The 17984-nt window shown below is 58.9% G+C and overlaps 1 protein-coding gene across 2 annotated transcripts; it reads right to left on the bottom strand.

Moving 5' to 3' along the window:
- Positions 1–859: 859 nt before the first annotated feature.
- Positions 860–16633, bottom strand: INSRR (insulin receptor related receptor). 2 transcript variants are annotated; one of them, XM_025430793.3, is made up of 23 exons: positions 16518–16633; positions 16117–16257; positions 12576–13127; positions 10801–11104; positions 10566–10708; positions 10201–10345; positions 9104–9318; positions 8736–8862; positions 7136–7374; positions 6592–6759; positions 6303–6498; positions 6153–6194; positions 5857–6077; positions 5505–5641; positions 5257–5419; positions 4943–5048; positions 4289–4341; positions 3901–4130; positions 3292–3402; positions 2997–3156; positions 2375–2504; positions 2118–2252; positions 860–1898 (listed from the first exon to the last, which is right to left on the bottom strand). In XM_025430793.3, the coding sequence occupies exons 2-23, from the start codon at positions 16199–16201 to the stop codon at positions 1658–1660; spliced, it is 3903 nt and encodes a 1300-aa protein (XP_025286578.3). In that variant the 5' UTR covers positions 16202–16257; positions 16518–16633; the 3' UTR covers positions 860–1657. The 2 variants fall into 2 exon arrangements, with proteins under 2 accessions (XP_025286578.3, XP_048968482.1); XM_049112525.1 differs by having other exon boundaries at positions 860–1523.
- Positions 16634–17984: the final 1351 nt, after the last annotated feature.

The following is a 17984-nucleotide window of genomic DNA, read 5'->3' as shown; positions in this document are numbered from 1 at the left end:
CTGTGGTCGGTGGGCCGGGGACCCTTGCTGCCCACCCTGACCCTGCCAGGGCGGTAGTACATGGGATGTAATCACTGTCGCAGAGATAGTCTCACACAGGCTCGAGCCCACTCTGCTCAGGCCCCGCCTTCAGGACCATGGTTTGCAGGGCAGGAGTGAGCAAGCACGTTCAGAAGTGCAAATCTCCCCAGCCTCTGGTGTGTGGAGCGTGTGGAGTGTGTGGAGCACGAGAGCTTGGCCCCAAGGCTGGACACAGGAGACACTGGTACAGAATGCTGAGCCCTGCCCAGCCCCTTCTGCTGCCATCCTCCTCACCAGGATTTTATGTCCTTTATCTACAGTTCTCCTGAAATGCCCTGATGGCGAGGGCATAAGAGCCTGGAAATGAACTCCCCTGGGCTCTGCTGCATGCCTCTGGGGCATCTCTGTTCCTGGTAATCGAAGGGAGCCAGACGCACAGACTCTGCTCTGATGTGTGTTCCTGCCTTGGCCAGGGGCATCCAGCGCCAACTGGTCATTGGGTCCCTCCCCACCCCCTGTTCTGCCCACCTCATCTGTCCTATGAGACCCCAGGAAATGAAACGGGGTACCCAAAGATGACGCATGGGGAACGGGTTGGGGTGAGGCTGGGGGCCAGATGCAAAGCTTCCCTGCTGGGCCCCACCACCTCTGACCACCCTAGCCCAGCTGCAGATAAAAGGGGGGCGGTCCTGCTTCCCTGCCATGGCGACCCTGGCTGTTTGGGTCCTCACAGAGGTGGGGCTTGACAGCAGTGTATTTATCCTTGTCCCTGTCTCAGGGTCACCGTGTCAAGTCCCCAAAGAGGGAGGGAGGAAGTTCAGCCAGTGTTAACACCATATAGATGGAGAGATAATGGGCTGCCCTGGACAGGGCACAAACAGACCTCAGCATTTATTGTGTCTTCTCCAGCCCTCCCGTGAGAGGCAGGGGTGGGGGGCAGGGCAGAGGGCAGGGAGGAAACAAGGCTCTTAAAGCCTCAATCATCCGAGGGTAGGAGGGAGGTCCAGAGGAAGGGCCTGGGAGAAGGGGTGAATCTGCACCAGGGGATGCCCCTGGGGACAAGGGAGGAGGAGCACCAAACATGGGGGGTCCCTGGGTATAGCAAAGGAGAGGAAGTAGTGAGGCAGGCCTCGGGGCCAGTTTGGGACGGTGCTCACCCAGGCCTCTGGATTCTCCCCACACCAACTGATGCATGAGGCAGGGGGGAGGAGGGGAGACACCAAGACGAGGGTAGTGGTGTGGACACCTCATCCCCAGCATCCCAAACATGGACAGGGAGGCTTCTAGGCCTGATGCAGGTTGCTCTTCTGGTATCAAGTGTGTTGATGGCCTCAGACGTCCACAGGAGACCCAAAGCTGAGGATGTGGTTCTCTGGACCCTGCCTTCTGGATAGGTGAGCCCCTCTTTCCAGTCTGAGTAGGGGCTCCTACTCAGGGCCTGGACCTCTGGTCCACTCCTCCTGCTGTGACCTCGCTCACTCTCTCGAAGAGAATTCAGACTCCTGAGAAAATCCTTACAGTGAGTCTGCTCTGACCCCCCCCCCACACACACACCCACCCCATCTTTCCTCTCCTGCTCTCTGGCCCAATCTGGTTCACCCCCCGGGGAGGCCAGACATCCTGGGAAAGGGTCCCCTCAGTGCCCTGGACCCCCATTTTGGGGCATGCAGTCTGAGGGAGCCCCTTCTGGGGTTGGTAGGGAGTTGGGTTTGGCATTAGGCAGCAGGGCCCCCTGGCTCCCCTGGCACTCTGGGCTGTAATAGAAGGAAAAGAGGCGGAAAGAGGGCCGCAGTTCCCCCCGAATGCTGTCCAGGATGTGGGTGAAGGTGGGCCGCAGGCGTGGGTTCTGCTGCCAGCAGCGGCTCATCAGTTCTTGCCTGGTGGGGTGGGGGCAGCATGAGAGGCCAGCTGGCACAAGGGGGACCATGGGGGACTCCGTTGGGAGGGCCAAAGGGGGTAAATAGTTATAGTGGGGATTTAGAGGAGGAAGCCTCAGAGCTGGGGACCAGTGGACAGAGGAGGCAGGCCAGAATCATGGTGGCAGGGCAGGGTAGACAGAGCAGCGATGAGGGAGGGGTGGGGCAAGAGTGACTTACAGCTGAAGGGGACAGCTCTCCAGCTCCTCCAGGACCCCACCATCCATGACAAACTTGAGCACCTGCTCGTTGGATAAACCCTGGTAGGGCTGTTCAGCTAGGGTCACGATCTCCCAGAGCACCACCCCGAAGGACCTGGAGGACACGCAGAAGGGCCTAAGCCCAGCCAGCACCTTGCATGCTGCTCAGTGCACCCAGGCCTCTCCCCGGACCCCGCCTCCACATCCCCTGAGCCCTCCGCTCCAGCCAGGCCCCACCAAACATCCGAATGTGTGGTGAAGATTCCATCTTTGAGGGACTCGGGGGCCATCCAGCGCACGGGCAGCAGCCCTTTCCCGCCCTTGCGGTAATAGTCTGTCTCGTACACGTCTCGAGTCATCCCGAAGTCTGGAAAGCAAAGGTGGGCAGGTATGGGGCGGCAGGACCACACACCAGCCCCTGCCCCCGGGATACTTCTCCCAGCCCTCTCCTCCTTCCTGGCCTCCAAGAATCCCAGAGGTAAGGGCTCAAAGAACCTCAGAGATCACCCCACTACAACCCCTCTGGCCTTGGAAGAAGGCTGAGATCCAGGGTGGGGGCTGTCAGGGACAGAGCTGTGGGCCAGGCCTGGGTCTCCTAGCTTAGCTTAAGAAGAGTTGCTCTACTCCCCAGGCTGCCCCCCACCCGCCTGGCACCCTTGTACCCCCAATCTTTTTTTTTAAATCCTTTTTTAAAATTTATTTATTTATGATAGACAGAGAGAGAGAGAGAGAGAGGCAGAGAGAGAAGCAGGCTCCATGCCGGGAGCCCGATGTGGGACTCGATTCTGGGTCTCCAGGATCGCGCCCTGGGCCAAAGGCAGGCGCCAAACCGCTGAGCCACCCAGGGATCCCCCTGTACCCCCAATCTTGACGGTGAAGTCCTGGGACACCATGCAGTTTCTGGCTGCCAGGTCTCGATGCACAAACTTGTTGGCAGCGAGGTAAGCCATGCCATCTGCAATCTCACCAGCCATCTGGATCATATCTCCCAGTGCTGGCCGTGGGAGCCCAGGGTTGTTCTAGAGCCAAGAGAGGGGGCTGGTGACAAGGGTACCTAGAGCTTGGACTCCTGCCCAGGGATCCCCCCTTCCAACTGTGCCCAAGTCTTCTCCAACTCCCTCAGCCCCTTTGCTCAGGGTACTCCTGGTCTCTACCTCTGCCTCAGGCCGCAGAGATCGAAGATGGCTCTTGAGGTCCCCACGAGTCATTAACTCCATGATGACCAGAGTTGGCTGGCCTTGAGACACAACACCCAGGAGACGTACCTGGGATGGACAAAGAGTCTGGTTGCAGGTCTACCCAGGTCCCCTTGACCAGCTGGCCAAAATGTTGACCCGCTGTGACCACAACCTGAGCCAGACACCAACCCGGACCCTAAACCCAACCATGGCCATAACCCTAATCCTGATCTAACAATGACCCTAACTCTAACCCATGACCTTGATCATAACTATCATTCCAATCTTCACGATTCCAATTCTGACCTTGAGCCTTATCATGATCCTAATAATGATCTGAACACTCAATATTGACCCCCACCCATGACTGATCTCAGCCCTAGCCATAATTCTACCATGGCCCCAGCATGACCTGGTTTTGACTCTAATCCTAACCATGAATTTTACCTCAATTAGGACCTTAACCATATTCCTAACCCTGACCTTGATGGTACCCTGATCTCATCCTTGGCCCTTTCCTTCTTATCATATGACTTTCATCCTAGTTATGACCCTACCTTGGCAATGTCCCCTAGCATCCCTTACCACATGGTGACACTTGAATGCCTTCATGACAGAAGCTTCCTTGAGGAACTCAATGCGTTCTCGTGGGCTGGCCAACTCATTCACTGTCTTCAGGGCCACGGGTGTGGACTCCTCTCCAGCCTCTAGTCCTTGTGCCAGGCCTTCATATACCATCCCAAAGGAGCCCTGGCCCAGCTCTCGGATTATGGAGATCTGCTCCCGAGGCACCTCCCACTCATCAGGGATGTACACTAAGAGGAGGTGGGGTCACCAGGAGAGAACACTGCTCTCTGCCACGCCCCAACCCACCTCTCTCCTCTTCAGAAGGGCTTGGGTCCCAAGGCTGTCTTCTCTAAGAATATCTCCTCCCCTTCTGTCCACACACCTGTCCACCCACTCCCAGACCTACTATCAGAGGCGCTGAAGTACTCCGGATTCACTGAGGCATAGAGGGTGCTGTTTCTGCAAGGGGAGGTGAGGAATTGTCCTCAGGAAGGAAGGAGCAATGTCAGAAGACAAGAAAGAGGGTACTGCAAGGGGGAGGGAAGTTACTGACCATACTCCCTCCCATCCCTGATCAGGATGACTTTCCAAGCTGGTCTTGGTCCTTGTCCTGGGATCTGGGATTGGACAGGCTGGTAATAGGGAGCACAGGAAGAGGGCAGTTCCTGCCTCCTCAGGTAGTCCTTAGAAGCCTGCCTCCTTTTCCCTCTTGTGTTCAGCCGCAGGGGCATCTGGCACCAACTATCCCAGGGCACACAGTGAGTCTCCTGTCTCTTCTCCCACTTTATTGACTGAGAACATGAGGACTAATAGTCCCAGTGTGCCTAGACTGGGGAGTCTCAGGAGGTGGGACCTCCACTGGTAAGGTAGGGGAAAAGTCCCGGCAAATGGGTGGAGTCGGTCACCTAGACTGAGAGGTGTGTCTCCTCCAAGCTGCCCCAGGGGATGAGTTATTGCTTCTAAGGAACATCCTCTGTGCTGTCTCATATACCACCCGCAGGTGGCACTGACCTTGTGAGAGGGCTGGGGGAGAAGGGGGTGGGAACCTGTGCATCGTCACCTCTTCCTGCCGTAGAAGAAACCGAGGGCGGCAAGAATGATGAACAGCATGAGCCCCACGGGGGTGACAGTGAGAAGGACGTGCAGCCCCCCGGAGTCTTCCTCCTCTGGTGGTCAGAGGGCAGCAGATGGTAGAGTCAAAGATGGAGAAGTCAGAGGGTAGAAGACAATTCTGTTTTCACCGGGGAAGTGAGAACAGGGGAGGAATGGGGGTGGAGTGGCCACCCGGTTCCTGTGGTTTCCACCACAGGCAATGTGGCTGGGGCCCCAGCTGGGACTATGGGAGCGCAGGTCTGGGACAGAGGCCATGTCTACCTGGGCCTGGGACGTAGAAAGCGATACTTTCTGTCCAGGAGCCGTTGCCAGCCAGCGAGGTTGCCCGAACTCTGGCGGAGTAGTTTCCAGGGGGCAGCAGGGCCAGCTGGACACCCCCAAATTTGGCATATCGTAGGCGGGACACACATAGCACTGTGGCCTCCTGGGGGCAATACAGAAGAGCTGGCTGGGAAGAGGATGGAGGCACTACTTGGGTCCAGGTTTGGGGGTCCTCCTGGGGTACCTACCTCTCCCAAGCGGCGGTACTTGATTTCATACTTGAGGATGAGTCCGTTGGGGTCAGGTGGCTCCAGCCAGCGCAGGAGGACACTGCTTTTGCTGGCTGCCTCCCAGGCCACCTTCCCTGGGATGCCATCAGCTTCTCCTGTGGGAGAGGGCATCAGCCAGCCCAACCCCACTGTTTCAGAGTCAGGATCAAACGCAAGGGGGCTAAACGGGGGAGGGGGTGTCCAGGAAGCTCGGGACTTATGGGAACTGGGAGGAGAGCCAGGCTGTGGACTGATCCAGAGGTCCCACTTGCTAGTTGGAGCATTAAGTGGGTAGAGTTCTTGAGCCGGTGGCACGAGCGGGGACACCTACTGTGCGGCATGGTGCGCGCGAAGACGAACGTGGCCGCGCTGCAGCCCACGGTGTGAGCCGCGTGGTTGCAGGCGTGGATGTCGATACGATATTCCGTAAAGTGGCGCAGACCACTCAACACTGCTCGCTCCCGGGGCACTTTGTCCTCCTGGATCTCGAAATCCGAGCTGTTGCCCTCAAGCCGGAGCGCCCCGGCCGCCCGGCGGTGCCTCCCCGCATGTCTGGGGAGTGCGCGAGTCAGACGCACGGCCGCGCCCCGGCCCCCCTCCCCCCGCCCTCAGTCCCGCCCGGCTCACCTTTGAGGGCTCTTATTGACGGACGTCACCTTCCAGGGGGACCTGGGGAGACCGAGGAGGGCCGGCTCAGGCCCCGCCCCATCCCCCTGCCCAGCGAGACCCGCCCCTCCCCTCCCCCCGAGCCCGCCCTGCCCCCGGATCCCGCCGCACTTGGGGATGGTGATGGCGTTGTGCAGGAAGTTTTCGAACTTCTTCTGGAACGAGGCCTCTTGCGCCTCCAGCGGCGGCAGGACCTGCCCAGGCGGTGGGTGCTGGCAAGGGCAGCAGCCCGGCTCCATCTCGGCTTCGAGTTCACCGTCCTCGCGGTCGAAGCGCGGGTCGTTGTTGCTGGTGGGCAGCCGCAGGCCTGGCGCGGCGCGGGGAGAGACCCGGTCAGACGCTGGTACAGCGCCCCGGGCCAGCGCCCCCGACCCTCAGGCCCGGGCTGCTCCCCGCGCACCGCGGTGGCAGTAGTCGTTGAGATAGAGGTCGCCGTCCTCCGCCAGACGCTGCCACAGCACCAGGTAGTAGGTGATGTTCCCGTTGCGCTGAATCGGTGGCTTCCAGCGCACGAGCAGGTGGGACGAGGAATTGGACGTGGAGATGACGTCCTGGGGCACAGTGGGCGCTGGGGAAGTAAGTAGGGTGTGGCTGAGGGGAGGTGGATCCCCCTTTCAAGTCCTGTCCAGTAATGGGCTCCTCTTTGAGGTCCAAGCATCCCTGACCCTCAACCTCCCCTTCCTGGAACTCAGAATCCTGGCCCTCCTATCATGTTCCTCCAAGGCCCTTGAATTGGCTCAAGTCCCCCTGCACAACCCAGCCACAGCTTCCCTAGGACCTAGGCGAATGCCCCCTGTTCTTTCTAGGACTCAAGCATCTGGCTTCCCAATCTCCAGGGGCCAGGTGTTCAGCAACCCAGCTTCTCTATTTCGGGTGCTGGGTTCCCTCATTCTCATTAGGACTTGGGCATCTAGCTCCCACCCCCTTCAGAGTCTTCAGCCTACCCGCAGGCAGGGTTCGGAGGTAGACGATGGGGCTCTGGGCTCCTTGGTGGGGGCTGTCCTCAGCAGTGGTCAGTGTGATGGCCCGTACAAACACTGCATATTGTGTCCAGGGCTTGAGGGGTGCTAGAGTTACCCCGGGTTCTTGGGTGCGGCTTAAGGGCAGCTCCACATCCAGCAGGTTCCAGCTCTGGGTTCCACAGGCATCTGGACCTGTGTGCTCTGTGGCATTCTGGAATGGGCTGCAAACCATATCCCTGGAGCTGAGGGGAGCCCCACCCCGGTTTCTAGCAACCCCTCCTCTCTGAGACTGTCATTATCATTCTTTTTCCAGTATGCATGAAGGCATCCTGCTTTTGGGGAGCACTCACTCACTGAGTATGCTCAGAGCTGGGATTGAGACAGGACCCACAGCATGTCTGAGTGAGCATAGCTACAGCCAGGCTGCAAGGCAGTGATGCTAGGGGAACTTCCTGAAGGACCCCTAAGATTCTCTATCTTTTGAGCCCAGAGGCAGGTGGATATAGTTGTGTGGATTGTGAGTTGCACAAGCCAGGCAGGGGATGCACACTGCCAGCCCATGTTAGTGCTCCTCAAAGTGTGGTCCATCGACCAGAAGATTCAGGATTACCTGTGAGCTTGTTAGAAATGCAGATTCACAGGCTCTCCAGGACTAACTGAATCAGAATCTATGAGGGTGGGACCCAAGAATTTGTAGTTAGCAAACCCTCTAGCTTCCCATGCTGGAGACCTGCACCTACCATTGAAGCTCAGGAGAGCCTTGGCCATTGAGCCGGCCTCCCACCATTGACTTCTCCCTTTCCTCCCATGCCAGGCCCCTGTGCTAGTGGGAAACTAATACCTCTCAGTTTTAGTTCACAGGAATGCTTCCAAGCCAGGTGGCTCCCATCTTCTGTCTACCAGGACGGGAGTACTCCTTACTGCTGCACTCCCAGCTTGCCATCCCAAGCCCACCTCTCCTCTGAGAATTTTAGTTTTGATTCCTAGCCATCCTTTTGGAGAAATCTTTCCTGTGGTCTAACCACTATCCCTCCTGCTATGGTCAGTACGCTTTCTCCAAAGAAAAGAGCAGCCCTTTGTCCTTGGCTGTTGCTGCTGACTCCCCTCCTCAGACTTTAATGAAATGCTGGCAGAGCTACGGATAAAACCGGCCAAATTAGTGGGTACTCCCCAAACCGCTGCTGGGGCAGGAGCGTGTGGTCAGTACGGAACATTAGCATAGTGAATTGAAGTTTAATTATCCAAGCCTTCCCAGGAGGGCGCCTCTCTTGATCTCTCAGAAGTTCTGACCTTCCATTTCACTGGTGAGGTGAAACTGAGGCACGGAGAGGTGAATAAAGTGAGGGGAGAGCCAGACATGGGCCCTACAAGGGAGTGAGACTTCGGGGTCCCCGCTTCTTGCTTCTCTACAGCCTCGCTGCACCCTGCTCTCACCCGAACGCTTTTGGGAACAGACTGGCCTGGTTGGTTCCGACCCCGCCCCAGCATGTCCTGGCCCGGCTCCAAGGGGGCTCTGGCCCCGCCCCCGCCCCACGTGGTTCTGGCCCCGCCCCGCCCGCCCTGGCCCCGCCCCGGCACTCACGACTCCTTGTAGTACACGATGAAGCTGAGCAGGTCCCGAGCCTCCAGCGGCTCGTAGCGCTCCCAGCGCAGCAAGATGCTGTCAGCTTGCGTCACGTTGGACACGAAGCGCAGGGTGCGAGTTTGGCCTGGGCGGGGCGGGGGGCCAACACCTACTGTCAGCCGCCTTCGTCTCCACCTGAGTCGCCTACTCCCGCGTCTCCACTCTGACCCCGCGGGTGCCACTCCCCACGCGGCCTCGTTAGAGAACCTATCACGTTGTCCCCGTCAAATGTCCCCTCCCGCCCTGGTGCGTGTCGGAGGTCTTTCAGTGTGCGCGCCTGGGGATTCTGGGCGTCCCGTCTCCGGGGTTGGGGCATTGGGCCTTACAGGCGGCGCGGTCTCCGTTGGTGCGGGGGTTGATCTCAGCCTTGTTTTGCCGTCCTCGCGTGCCGGTCACCTCTTCCAGGCGGTAGATGTGCTCCAAGCAGAGGCGAGGGTTGAAAGCGAAGTATATCTTGCCCACGGGAATGGTGAGCCCCGCAGCCACCCAGGCCCCCAGCTGCTGTAGGTTCTGGTTGTCCAGCACATACAGGGTGTAGTTCCTGGGGGAGGTCGAGGCGCCGTGTGCTGCAGGGAGGTGGGGGCGAGGGGTGGGGAACAGGGGTGCCCCATGGGTCCCTCCTAGAGAGGCTGTGCTGGGAGCACAGAGGAGGAGGGCACTCAGCCTGGGGCTGTGCTTCTCCAGCTGGAGTGTGGGCACCCCTAGGGGTCCATGTTAGTTTGGGGGAGACATGAGAAACCACTTGGCTGGTTGGTCATTAAGAAAATTCTCTGGGGGCACCTGGGTGGCTCAGTCCATTGAGCACCCTCTTGATTTTGGCTCAGGTCATGATCTCCGGGTCCTGAGATCAAGCCCCACCTCAGGCTCCAAGTGTGAAGCCTGCTAAAGATTCTCTCCCTCAAAAAAAAAAAAAAAAAAAAAAAAAAAAAAAAAAAAAAAAAAGATTCTCTCCCTCTGTTCCCTCCCCCACACTCAAATAAACAAATAAATAAATAACTCTGTATTTTGAAAATCCTAGCTGGTACAGATAGGTCTTGACTGGTAGGTGGCAGGGATAGGTTTCAGACCCAGGCCATCTTGCTCTGCAGCTGAGAGTATCACAGAACATAGCCAACCCATGCGCAGTTTGATGTCACCATAACTTGTATAGTGTACACTGTGTTCCGGCACTGTTTTAAGTGCTTTACACATAACAATGTAAGTAATATTCACGACAGTCTTAAGAAATAAGTACTGTTATGTGAATCCCATTTCACAGATGAGAAAATTGAGGACAAGAGAAGTTAAGTTAACCTACCCAGTGTCACACAAATAGCACACAGCAGAGCTGATTCCAGAGCCCATGCTCTTTCCCCCTGTTGTGGGAGTGTTAGGAAGGAAATGTGATAGAGGGAGCTGGTCAGAGGCTGTTTCTGCCCCTTACCCATCCACCATGGCGTCCCCTCGGATGAGTTTGAGGTTCTTGAAAAAGCCCAGGGACACGAGGGCAAAGGAGTGCTTGATCTTGAGGAAGCCAGTGATGGTCTCTATCAGCCCCAGGCTCTGTTGCAGCTCCAGCTCTAGGTTGTCTGGAAATGGGGAAGACAGGGCTGGAGCAGGGTGGGGAAAGTGATGGAACTGTATGTATGGCCGCCAGGGGTGAGGGGGTAGGGGGAAGGTGCTGACTAGGGGTGCCAGGAGGGGGACCCTCAGGACTGGGACCCGGGGTGATGGAAAGCAGTGCTTTAGCTGGGTCACTGTAGGGGGCATGACCAGGAGGAGAGGTGTGGGCCCGAGGAAGGTACTGACAGCCCTGGCGGAGGTTGATGATGAGGCTCCCCTCCACGTGGGTGCAGCCCGCCAGGTCCTGTGCCGCCTGCGTGGAGTCGATGGTCTTGGTACCCACCTTGCACTCTTTGGGGCACAGCCCCTCACACTTGTGGCAGAACATGCTAGCAGGGGCAAGTGGAGGATGTGGAATGAGCCCTGGACCAGTGTGGACCTCCTCACTGATCCAAGAATGCCCCCATCCCCTGACACTCACCTGCTGCCGTTGCGGGTGAAGCCCGGAGGGCACTGGGCCAGGCAGCTGCCCTCGTGGATGCCAAAGATAGAGGTGCGGCCGGGCACAGAGCGCAGGCTGGCACAGCGCTCTGCCGTGACACAGCGCCAGGACTCGTGCTGGTAGGTGCCTGGAGGACAGGCCCGGTGGCAGGCACCCTGGAAGTAGAGGTGGCGACAGGCGACGCAGGCGCGGGGGTCTTCCGGCCGGCTGCAGCCCCCCAGGCATTCAGTGTGGCAGCACTCACCCCCAGCTGTGCAGGCCAGCCCATGGGGGCAGGGACACACTGTGGACAGAGTGCTTGGTTAGGCCTCCCCCACTGGTTCTGGCGCCACCCCCTCCCCCTGGGATAGCATTATTAGTCTGCATCCAAATTCCTCCAACTCAAATGACAATGGTTACTGGCCCCCTTTTCCTCAGATGAAGCTCTTGAGGACAAGGACCATGGCTCCGCTCTGTGGCTTCCCCTCTCCCACAGTGCCTGGTCAGGGTTGTCAGAGCTCAGGACAGAGAAGTGACCTTGTCCAGCAGGGCTGCCTCTACCCAGCCTACTGTCTTGTCTAGGCCTGGTGCACAGATCCTCCCTGGGCATGGTGCCAGGGGGAACCTGCCAGCTTCTCCTGGGCAGTGAGGCCTGCGGCCAGTGGGCCTGGGAGTGTGTGCAGTGAGGGGGCGCCACTGGTCATTTCACCCATGCCCTGCCCATGCCTCTACCCTCTTCAGCTCTGTGCCCTGGGCAGGAGGTGGCCCCAAGCAGCAGTGCGTGGGTTTGGGGCCGGTGGCAGCCCAACATCTGTGGGAGTAGGGCATATGGTAGAGGTCAGCCAGGGCTTGTTGACACTGTACATGAGAAAGGACGCGCAGCCACTGTGTTTACAGCCAACAGGTAGGCATGGGGAGATGGGGCCTAGCAGATACAGCAGGGATCTGGTTACCCTTTGCCCTGCTGCCCAGGCTTTGGGGCAAAGGAGCCCTGGATTGGGGACCCCAGATCTCCTCCTAGCCTCTGGAAGATCTTCCTTTTCTCTCCGTAACTTCTGCTTCCTCCTCTTGCTATTCCTTCCTTACATTGCTTCCCTCCTTTGCTCTGCTTCCTTCCTTCTGTTTTCTCTCCATGTGCCTGGCTTCCTAAAGAAGATCCCACCTGTTCTGTCCTTCCTGGGTCACTCCTCCTCTCCTTTCCTACCCAGCTCCTGTCCCCCCCCGCCCCACCCCTGCCCCATGACAATACTGCTAGCCTGCCTGGGGTCACCTGGAACCTAGAACCCCCACCAGGGCCCAGGCACTGCTCTGGTGATTACAGGACAGCTCATTGCTCATAACAACCCTGTGATTATTCTACAGTTGAGGGAACAGACACAGATACACTACATGAACAAAGCCAGTAGAGTAGTAGAGCTGACACTGGGGCCCAGGCTGTCTGGCTTTGTACTTAACTGCTGCCCCATTGGGTTCCTGTGCCTTGGCCCTGGGGCCAGCCCTGCCCACCCTGCACCTGTCCTTTCCCCTTCCCCTGACTCCCAAATGCTGTCCTGCCCAGTCCCTTGACAGCCTTCTGCTAACTCAGTTATTGAACTTTTCTGACCTTCTGTTCCCTCAAGTGCAAGATGGGAACAGAGAGAGGACCTGTCTCACAGGACCAGTGAGGATTAAGGGCTGCAGGGTGGTGGGGACCCATGCCATCCTATGGCCGCCCAGCCCTCCCTCCCACCCCCTGCTCCTGGTGCCACCCGCGTGTGTTCTGGGTTGGTGCCTACCTCTCTGGCAGTGGCTGGAGGTCCAGCATCTGTAGTCGGTGTGCCCACTGAAGGTGGTCCTGGCGCAGGGCTGGCCGGTGGCACCCAGCACACCAGGGCACACGTCGGCACACTCCTCACGCAGCTTGTTGCCCACGATGTGGTTGGCGCTGGGCGAGGGCTGCAGCAGCCCCCAGTCGATGGTGGAGAGATGACAGAGCTCCTGGTTCTTCTCCACCCGCACGGCCCCACGCAGCACGGCCCCCAGCGCCAGCAGCCCCACGTCCCGCAGGTGCGGCATCTCGTAGACCACCAGCGCATAACCCAGGAAGAGGCGGGCGCCACGCACGACCGCGAGGTTGGGGAAGAGGTCCCGCAGGCTCTCCAGGCCGTACACGCGGAAGAGCAGCAGGTAGTCAGTGACCTGAGTGAGGCGCGGGAAGCTGAGGCCGCGGAAGTCCTCGCCCGTGGCCGTGAACATGAGCAGGATCTGCAGATGGCCCTCCACCACGCTGCAGTTCTCCAGCCGGCGCAGCTCCGCCACCTCTGAGCGGATGTCCAGGCTGGGGCACACTGGGGGCACAGGTCAGAGGCAGCCATCAGCACGCCGTGGGCTGAGCACCCGGTCCTGCCCTGGCAGCTTTGGAGGAGGGGGACCCTGCTTGGGAGCAGAGCTCTATTGTGGCCTCCTCCCTGGGTCTCCGAGGCTCAAGGCTTGTGGCAGCTTGAAGGTTGGACGTGGGCAAACGTGAGCTCCCCTTCCCTCCCCAGCCTGCCTCACTCCTCAGGGCATTGCCACTTCATTCCTCTGAATCCAGAGTCTCCTTCGACTCCCGTCCTCTGCTCCCCACCCTGTGGGCTCAACCTTTAAATGACAGCATATCCAACCACTTGTTACTACCTTTGCAGCTGGCACCATCCCTTTCTCCTGGGTAAACAGCAGTGGCTTCCTTGATGGTCCCCCCACTTCCACCCTTGTCCCCCCGCCCCCGTCTGCTCTGCACTGTAGAGCCAAGGGGATCTTCTCAAAACAGGATGGATCTTTGTCTTCCACCCCATGGTGGCCCCCATCTCACTGACTGACTAACTGAAAGCTCAAGTCCTTACCTCAGCTGGCAAGGCCTCTACAGCTTCTCTGACCCCATGCCCCCTCCCTCTCTTCAGCCACACTGACTTTTTTGCTGTTCCTCAAACAAGCCAGCCAAGCTTCTGCTCTGGGGTCTTTGCACCTTCTGTTTCTTCTGGCCAGAACACTGTTCCCTCTAAAGGTCCCTCACCTCCTTTAAGTCTCCGCAGATGTCCCCTCCTCAATGAGGTCATCTCTGACCCCTCCTTTTAAACACTTCCAACCCCCCTCCCTACTTAATTTTTCTGCTTAAATCTTAACACTGGCTAATTTATAATTGACTTATTTTGTTTACTGGAAGCTCCAGAAGGGCAGGTATCTTTGTATAACTCATTGCTATATCTTTGGTGCCTGGTATAGTGCCTGGCACAAAATTGGTGCTCTGTCCATACTTCATGAACAAATGAATGAGTTCTGAAGCTGAAAAGCAGAGCTTCATACACCCCACTTCCCTCCTCGGCCTGAGGGAGCTAGATGCCTGGTCAAAGGCTCAGCTCTTGTCCCAAAACCGCAGGTCAAGCCCACCTTCCCTGATCCTCTGACCTGAATTAATCACTTCCCCTTTGGAGTAGGCAGCACTTGCTCTAGCACCCACAACCGCCATCTACATTTTTGTCATCCTCTAGGGAGTGGATCTCTGGAGGGCTAGGCCTTTGCTGGTCAGCACTGTCCCTGCGTGGTGCTCACAGTTCAGAGCTGGACCCACCAGGCACTCAGGGACTGTGTTTTGTGTGTTTTTTTGTTTTGTTTTGTTTTTTTTTTTTTAGGGACTGTGGTTTGAATTGATGGACATTTGGTTTCCAAGTCCACGTCTCTCCTGGGGACCAGGGTGTGTCTGGCTTCTCTTCCTGAGGCCCCTAGGACCAGTCCCCTAAGTGGGCTAGGTACCTGGTCCATGCACTCTCACTTTGCTCCCGTCGATACCTTCCTTCCATGGCAGAAGACTCAAGTCTGAATTCTTCAGCTGGCCACTCAAGCCCTCTAGGCTCTCTAGCTCCTGCTTCCTGCCTGGCCCTCGGCATCTCCCACAGACCAAGGCCCAGTCCCTGGGCCTTACATCATATCTTCTCCCTGTTGTGAATGGTCCCTGTGCTTGGCTCTGCCCTGTTAGTGTGTGTGTGTGTGTGTGTGTGTGTGTGTGTGTCTGAGCAAGCACACACACAAAAAGTGCAAGACAGGATGAGAAAACACTTGTAGCCCTCCAGGCAAAGGCCAATCAGGCTCTACAAGGCGCCCACATGCCACTTCCCATCATGCCCCTGCCTCTCTAGGGCTCCCCTGATGGGAGTCATTTGGAAAAACAAATCCACGACCTTCACAGATTAACCCTTGCTTGCCTCCCCTCAGGACATGGCCCTGTGCATAGCACTGGGAACGGAACATCTGGGTTCCCTGAGCAAACAACCACACGCCAGCCCCTACCCCATCCCAGGGATGTGCTTCCCTCCTGACAACGGTGCTCCTGGCTGGCATCTGCCTTGGCACAGCAGTGGAAAAGAGCAGGGGAGAACAGGAGGGGCTGGTCCTTGCATGCAATGCCGTCCTGACTGGGACTCTTCAGGGGACCCACCACCCCCACCCCAACCCATTTGCATCTTCCCTCTGTCTCTGTAGGAAGGGGAGACTTAGACTTGCTCCAGGAAGCCCTGAGTCTGAGGGGTCCCAGGACCCCTCAGGTGGGCACAGAGCACTGGAACCCTGAGCGGCCTCAGTCTGGCAGGGAATGGTGGCATTGGGGAAAGGCATGCTTTTAATCCTTCTCCTTTTGAAACCTGCATGCTCAGCTTCTGCCCCCACCCAGGCTCTCCGAACACCTACAAGGGCCACTTGGTCTTTATGGTCCTCCCCTTCCAGACTCTGCTCTTGGGAAGTGTTGGCCCACAGCACTAATGAAAAGCAGCCCCCATTCCCAGTGGATGGGCCCTAGGTATGTATGAGGGCTAGGGGATAAGGCCCTGGGGCCAGCGCCAGGGACCCCAGGCCAGCTTTCCCTCCCAACCTTTTGGACCTCAGTTCCTTGTCTGCATAATGGGTTCAGTTACCTCATGATGTCCAGTTATCAGCTACCCATCCCATCCCTGTGCCCGTTGAATTCAGTCGCTCTAGAAATGACTCCCAAGATGCTCCCCCTTGTGCCATTCTCATTGAGGCTTACTGGGATCACGGTTCCACAAGCAGGAATGGAGGACATCTGTTCATCCCTCTGTGTCAAGGCCCCTCTCACATTGCAGGGAACTGAGAGGAAACCATGTTTATCTGGGGAGCTGACTGACCTTGCTGGTGGGAAGTCCTTCCAAGAGCTAACCCCAGTCTTTATGTTACAAGGAGGTAAACACATGTGTTCTGTCTAGACACTCAGTTGTTTGGCTTCGCAGCTGGCTGGGGGATGTGGGAGGGTGAAGATGGGGCTCCCGGAGACAGTGTTGGGGGACTCACCCTCTAGTGTGTCCAGGCCAAATCCCAAGGAGAGGAGGATCACCAGCAGGCATGCGACCCATGGGCACAGACTGGGCACTGCCATTGTCCCGGTTCTGACTTCTGCAGATGGCTCCAGGGAGGAGCAGGGTCTGGCAGGCCCTGAGGGCCACAGAGATGTGGGCTTCAGCAGGGAGGGAAGGGTAGGGGCCCACCGAGGGGGCATCCCACACAGAGATACAGCAGGAGACACAAAGACAGTGACAGGCGGTGCAGATAGAGACTCAGTCTGAGCTCAGAGACAGAGGGATTAGCACGGAGATGGAGATGCTGAGGGCAGCAGAGGAGGCGCAGAGAGGCCTCCAGAGGGAGGAAGGCAGCATGGGGTGCGCAGCAAAAGGCAGTCCAGGAGGCCTACCAACCCGGAGCAAGCGCAGCACAGAAGCCTGCCCTGGAGAGCTGCGAGGACTGGCGGGGAGAGAGAGCGTCCCCGACCCACACCCGCAGCCGCCGGGGGCCCAGAGTCGGGAGGGGCAGGGGGGCCTCCTCCGGCTATCTCCGGGGCATGGGAGCCGCGCCCAGCTCCCGCCCTCCCTGCCCCAGGGCCAAGCGGATTGGCTTGCTGGAACCTCCGGCTCTCTCTGCCCTTCCCGCCAAGCCAAAATATTTAGCCTGACAACTGAGGGGGGACAGGTCTGTTGGGGAAATAAGGCCAAAATACAGGGGGATGGTTGGCCGGGACCGAGCTCTCCCATTGCCCCTGCGGACTCACTCACGTGGGGCCGCGCTGCCAGCGGAGGGGGGGGGGCGGGGTGGAGGGGGAGTTCTGCAGTCCCGGAGCCTTGACACCTGCTGGGTGGCTCTGGCAGCCGGGACCCGGCGGAGCGAGCCTGCGGAAACCCGGCGGGAGCGCGAGCCGCGTCCTGAGCATGCAAGCCGTTCTCCTGCCGGAGCCCCTCGCAGCCCCCGAGGCTGCCACTCCGCTTTCGCGCGAGGCTCCATCCCAGCCAAGTCCCTCGCCACAACCGAGATCCTGTGGGCCCGCTTCTGTCCGGTCGCCTTCCCAAGCCCGCTGCCGTCGGTCTGTCCGTCCCTGTCTCGGAGCTGGAGGACGGCCTGCGCTGGGAGCCTGGCGAAGGGCCAGCCGCGCCTCTCGCCCTCCGAGGGCTTGCTTCGCGCTCTCCCTGCGGCCCTGCTCTCCCTGCCCGAGTCCCTCCTCCCGGACCCTCTTGCTCGCCCTTACCGGCCCTCCCCGCTTGAGACCGGCGGGCTCCTTCGGCCACCGAGGCCCGCGAGGCGGGAGGCGCTGGGGATCCCGGGGCTTTCCGGGTGCGCGGCCCTCGAGGGCCGACGGGTCCCCAGCTCCACCCGCGGGCGGCTCCCGGGTCCGAGGAGCTAAGAGAAGATCTATTAATTTCTCCGTGCAGAAATCGATGCTCTTGTCAGGGCGGCGATCGATGCCAGCCCAGCCCGGCGGGACCCCACCCGGCCCGGGCCCGGCGCTGGCCGGCTGGGGTCAGGGCGGGTCGCTGGGGCCGGGGACGCCTCTCGGTGGGGTTGCAGACCGCGCCCCCCCGCCCTGGAGCTCGCACCTCTGCGCGCGGGCCTCCAGCGCCACCCTGTGGTCTCTCCCGAAAGCGGGCGTCCGGCTCCCTAGGCTCCCTTCCCGGGCTGTTTCGGGGCGACACATTACCTCGGCTGTGCCTTCTTTCCCCAGATCCTGCGTTCGGTCCTTTTGGGATCCCTTGCCCTTTCTTCCTACGGTTAGAGAGTGTTGCACCTCATTTACCCCAAGTGACATCGTACACTGCCCCCGGGGCGCGCACCGTGAGGAGGGAGATCTGAGGGCGGGGGTGGGGGATGGGGGGCGGTGGACGATGGTGGGGGAC

The sequence above is a fragment of the Canis lupus genome, chromosome 7 (genome assembly GCF_003254725.2).
Source record: "Canis lupus dingo isolate Sandy chromosome 7, ASM325472v2, whole genome shotgun sequence".
NCBI classification, from domain to species: domain Eukaryota; kingdom Metazoa; phylum Chordata; class Mammalia; order Carnivora; family Canidae; genus Canis; species Canis lupus.
The sequence above is the reverse complement of the archived record's forward strand: the minus strand, read 5'-3'. Positions and strand labels throughout refer to the sequence as shown.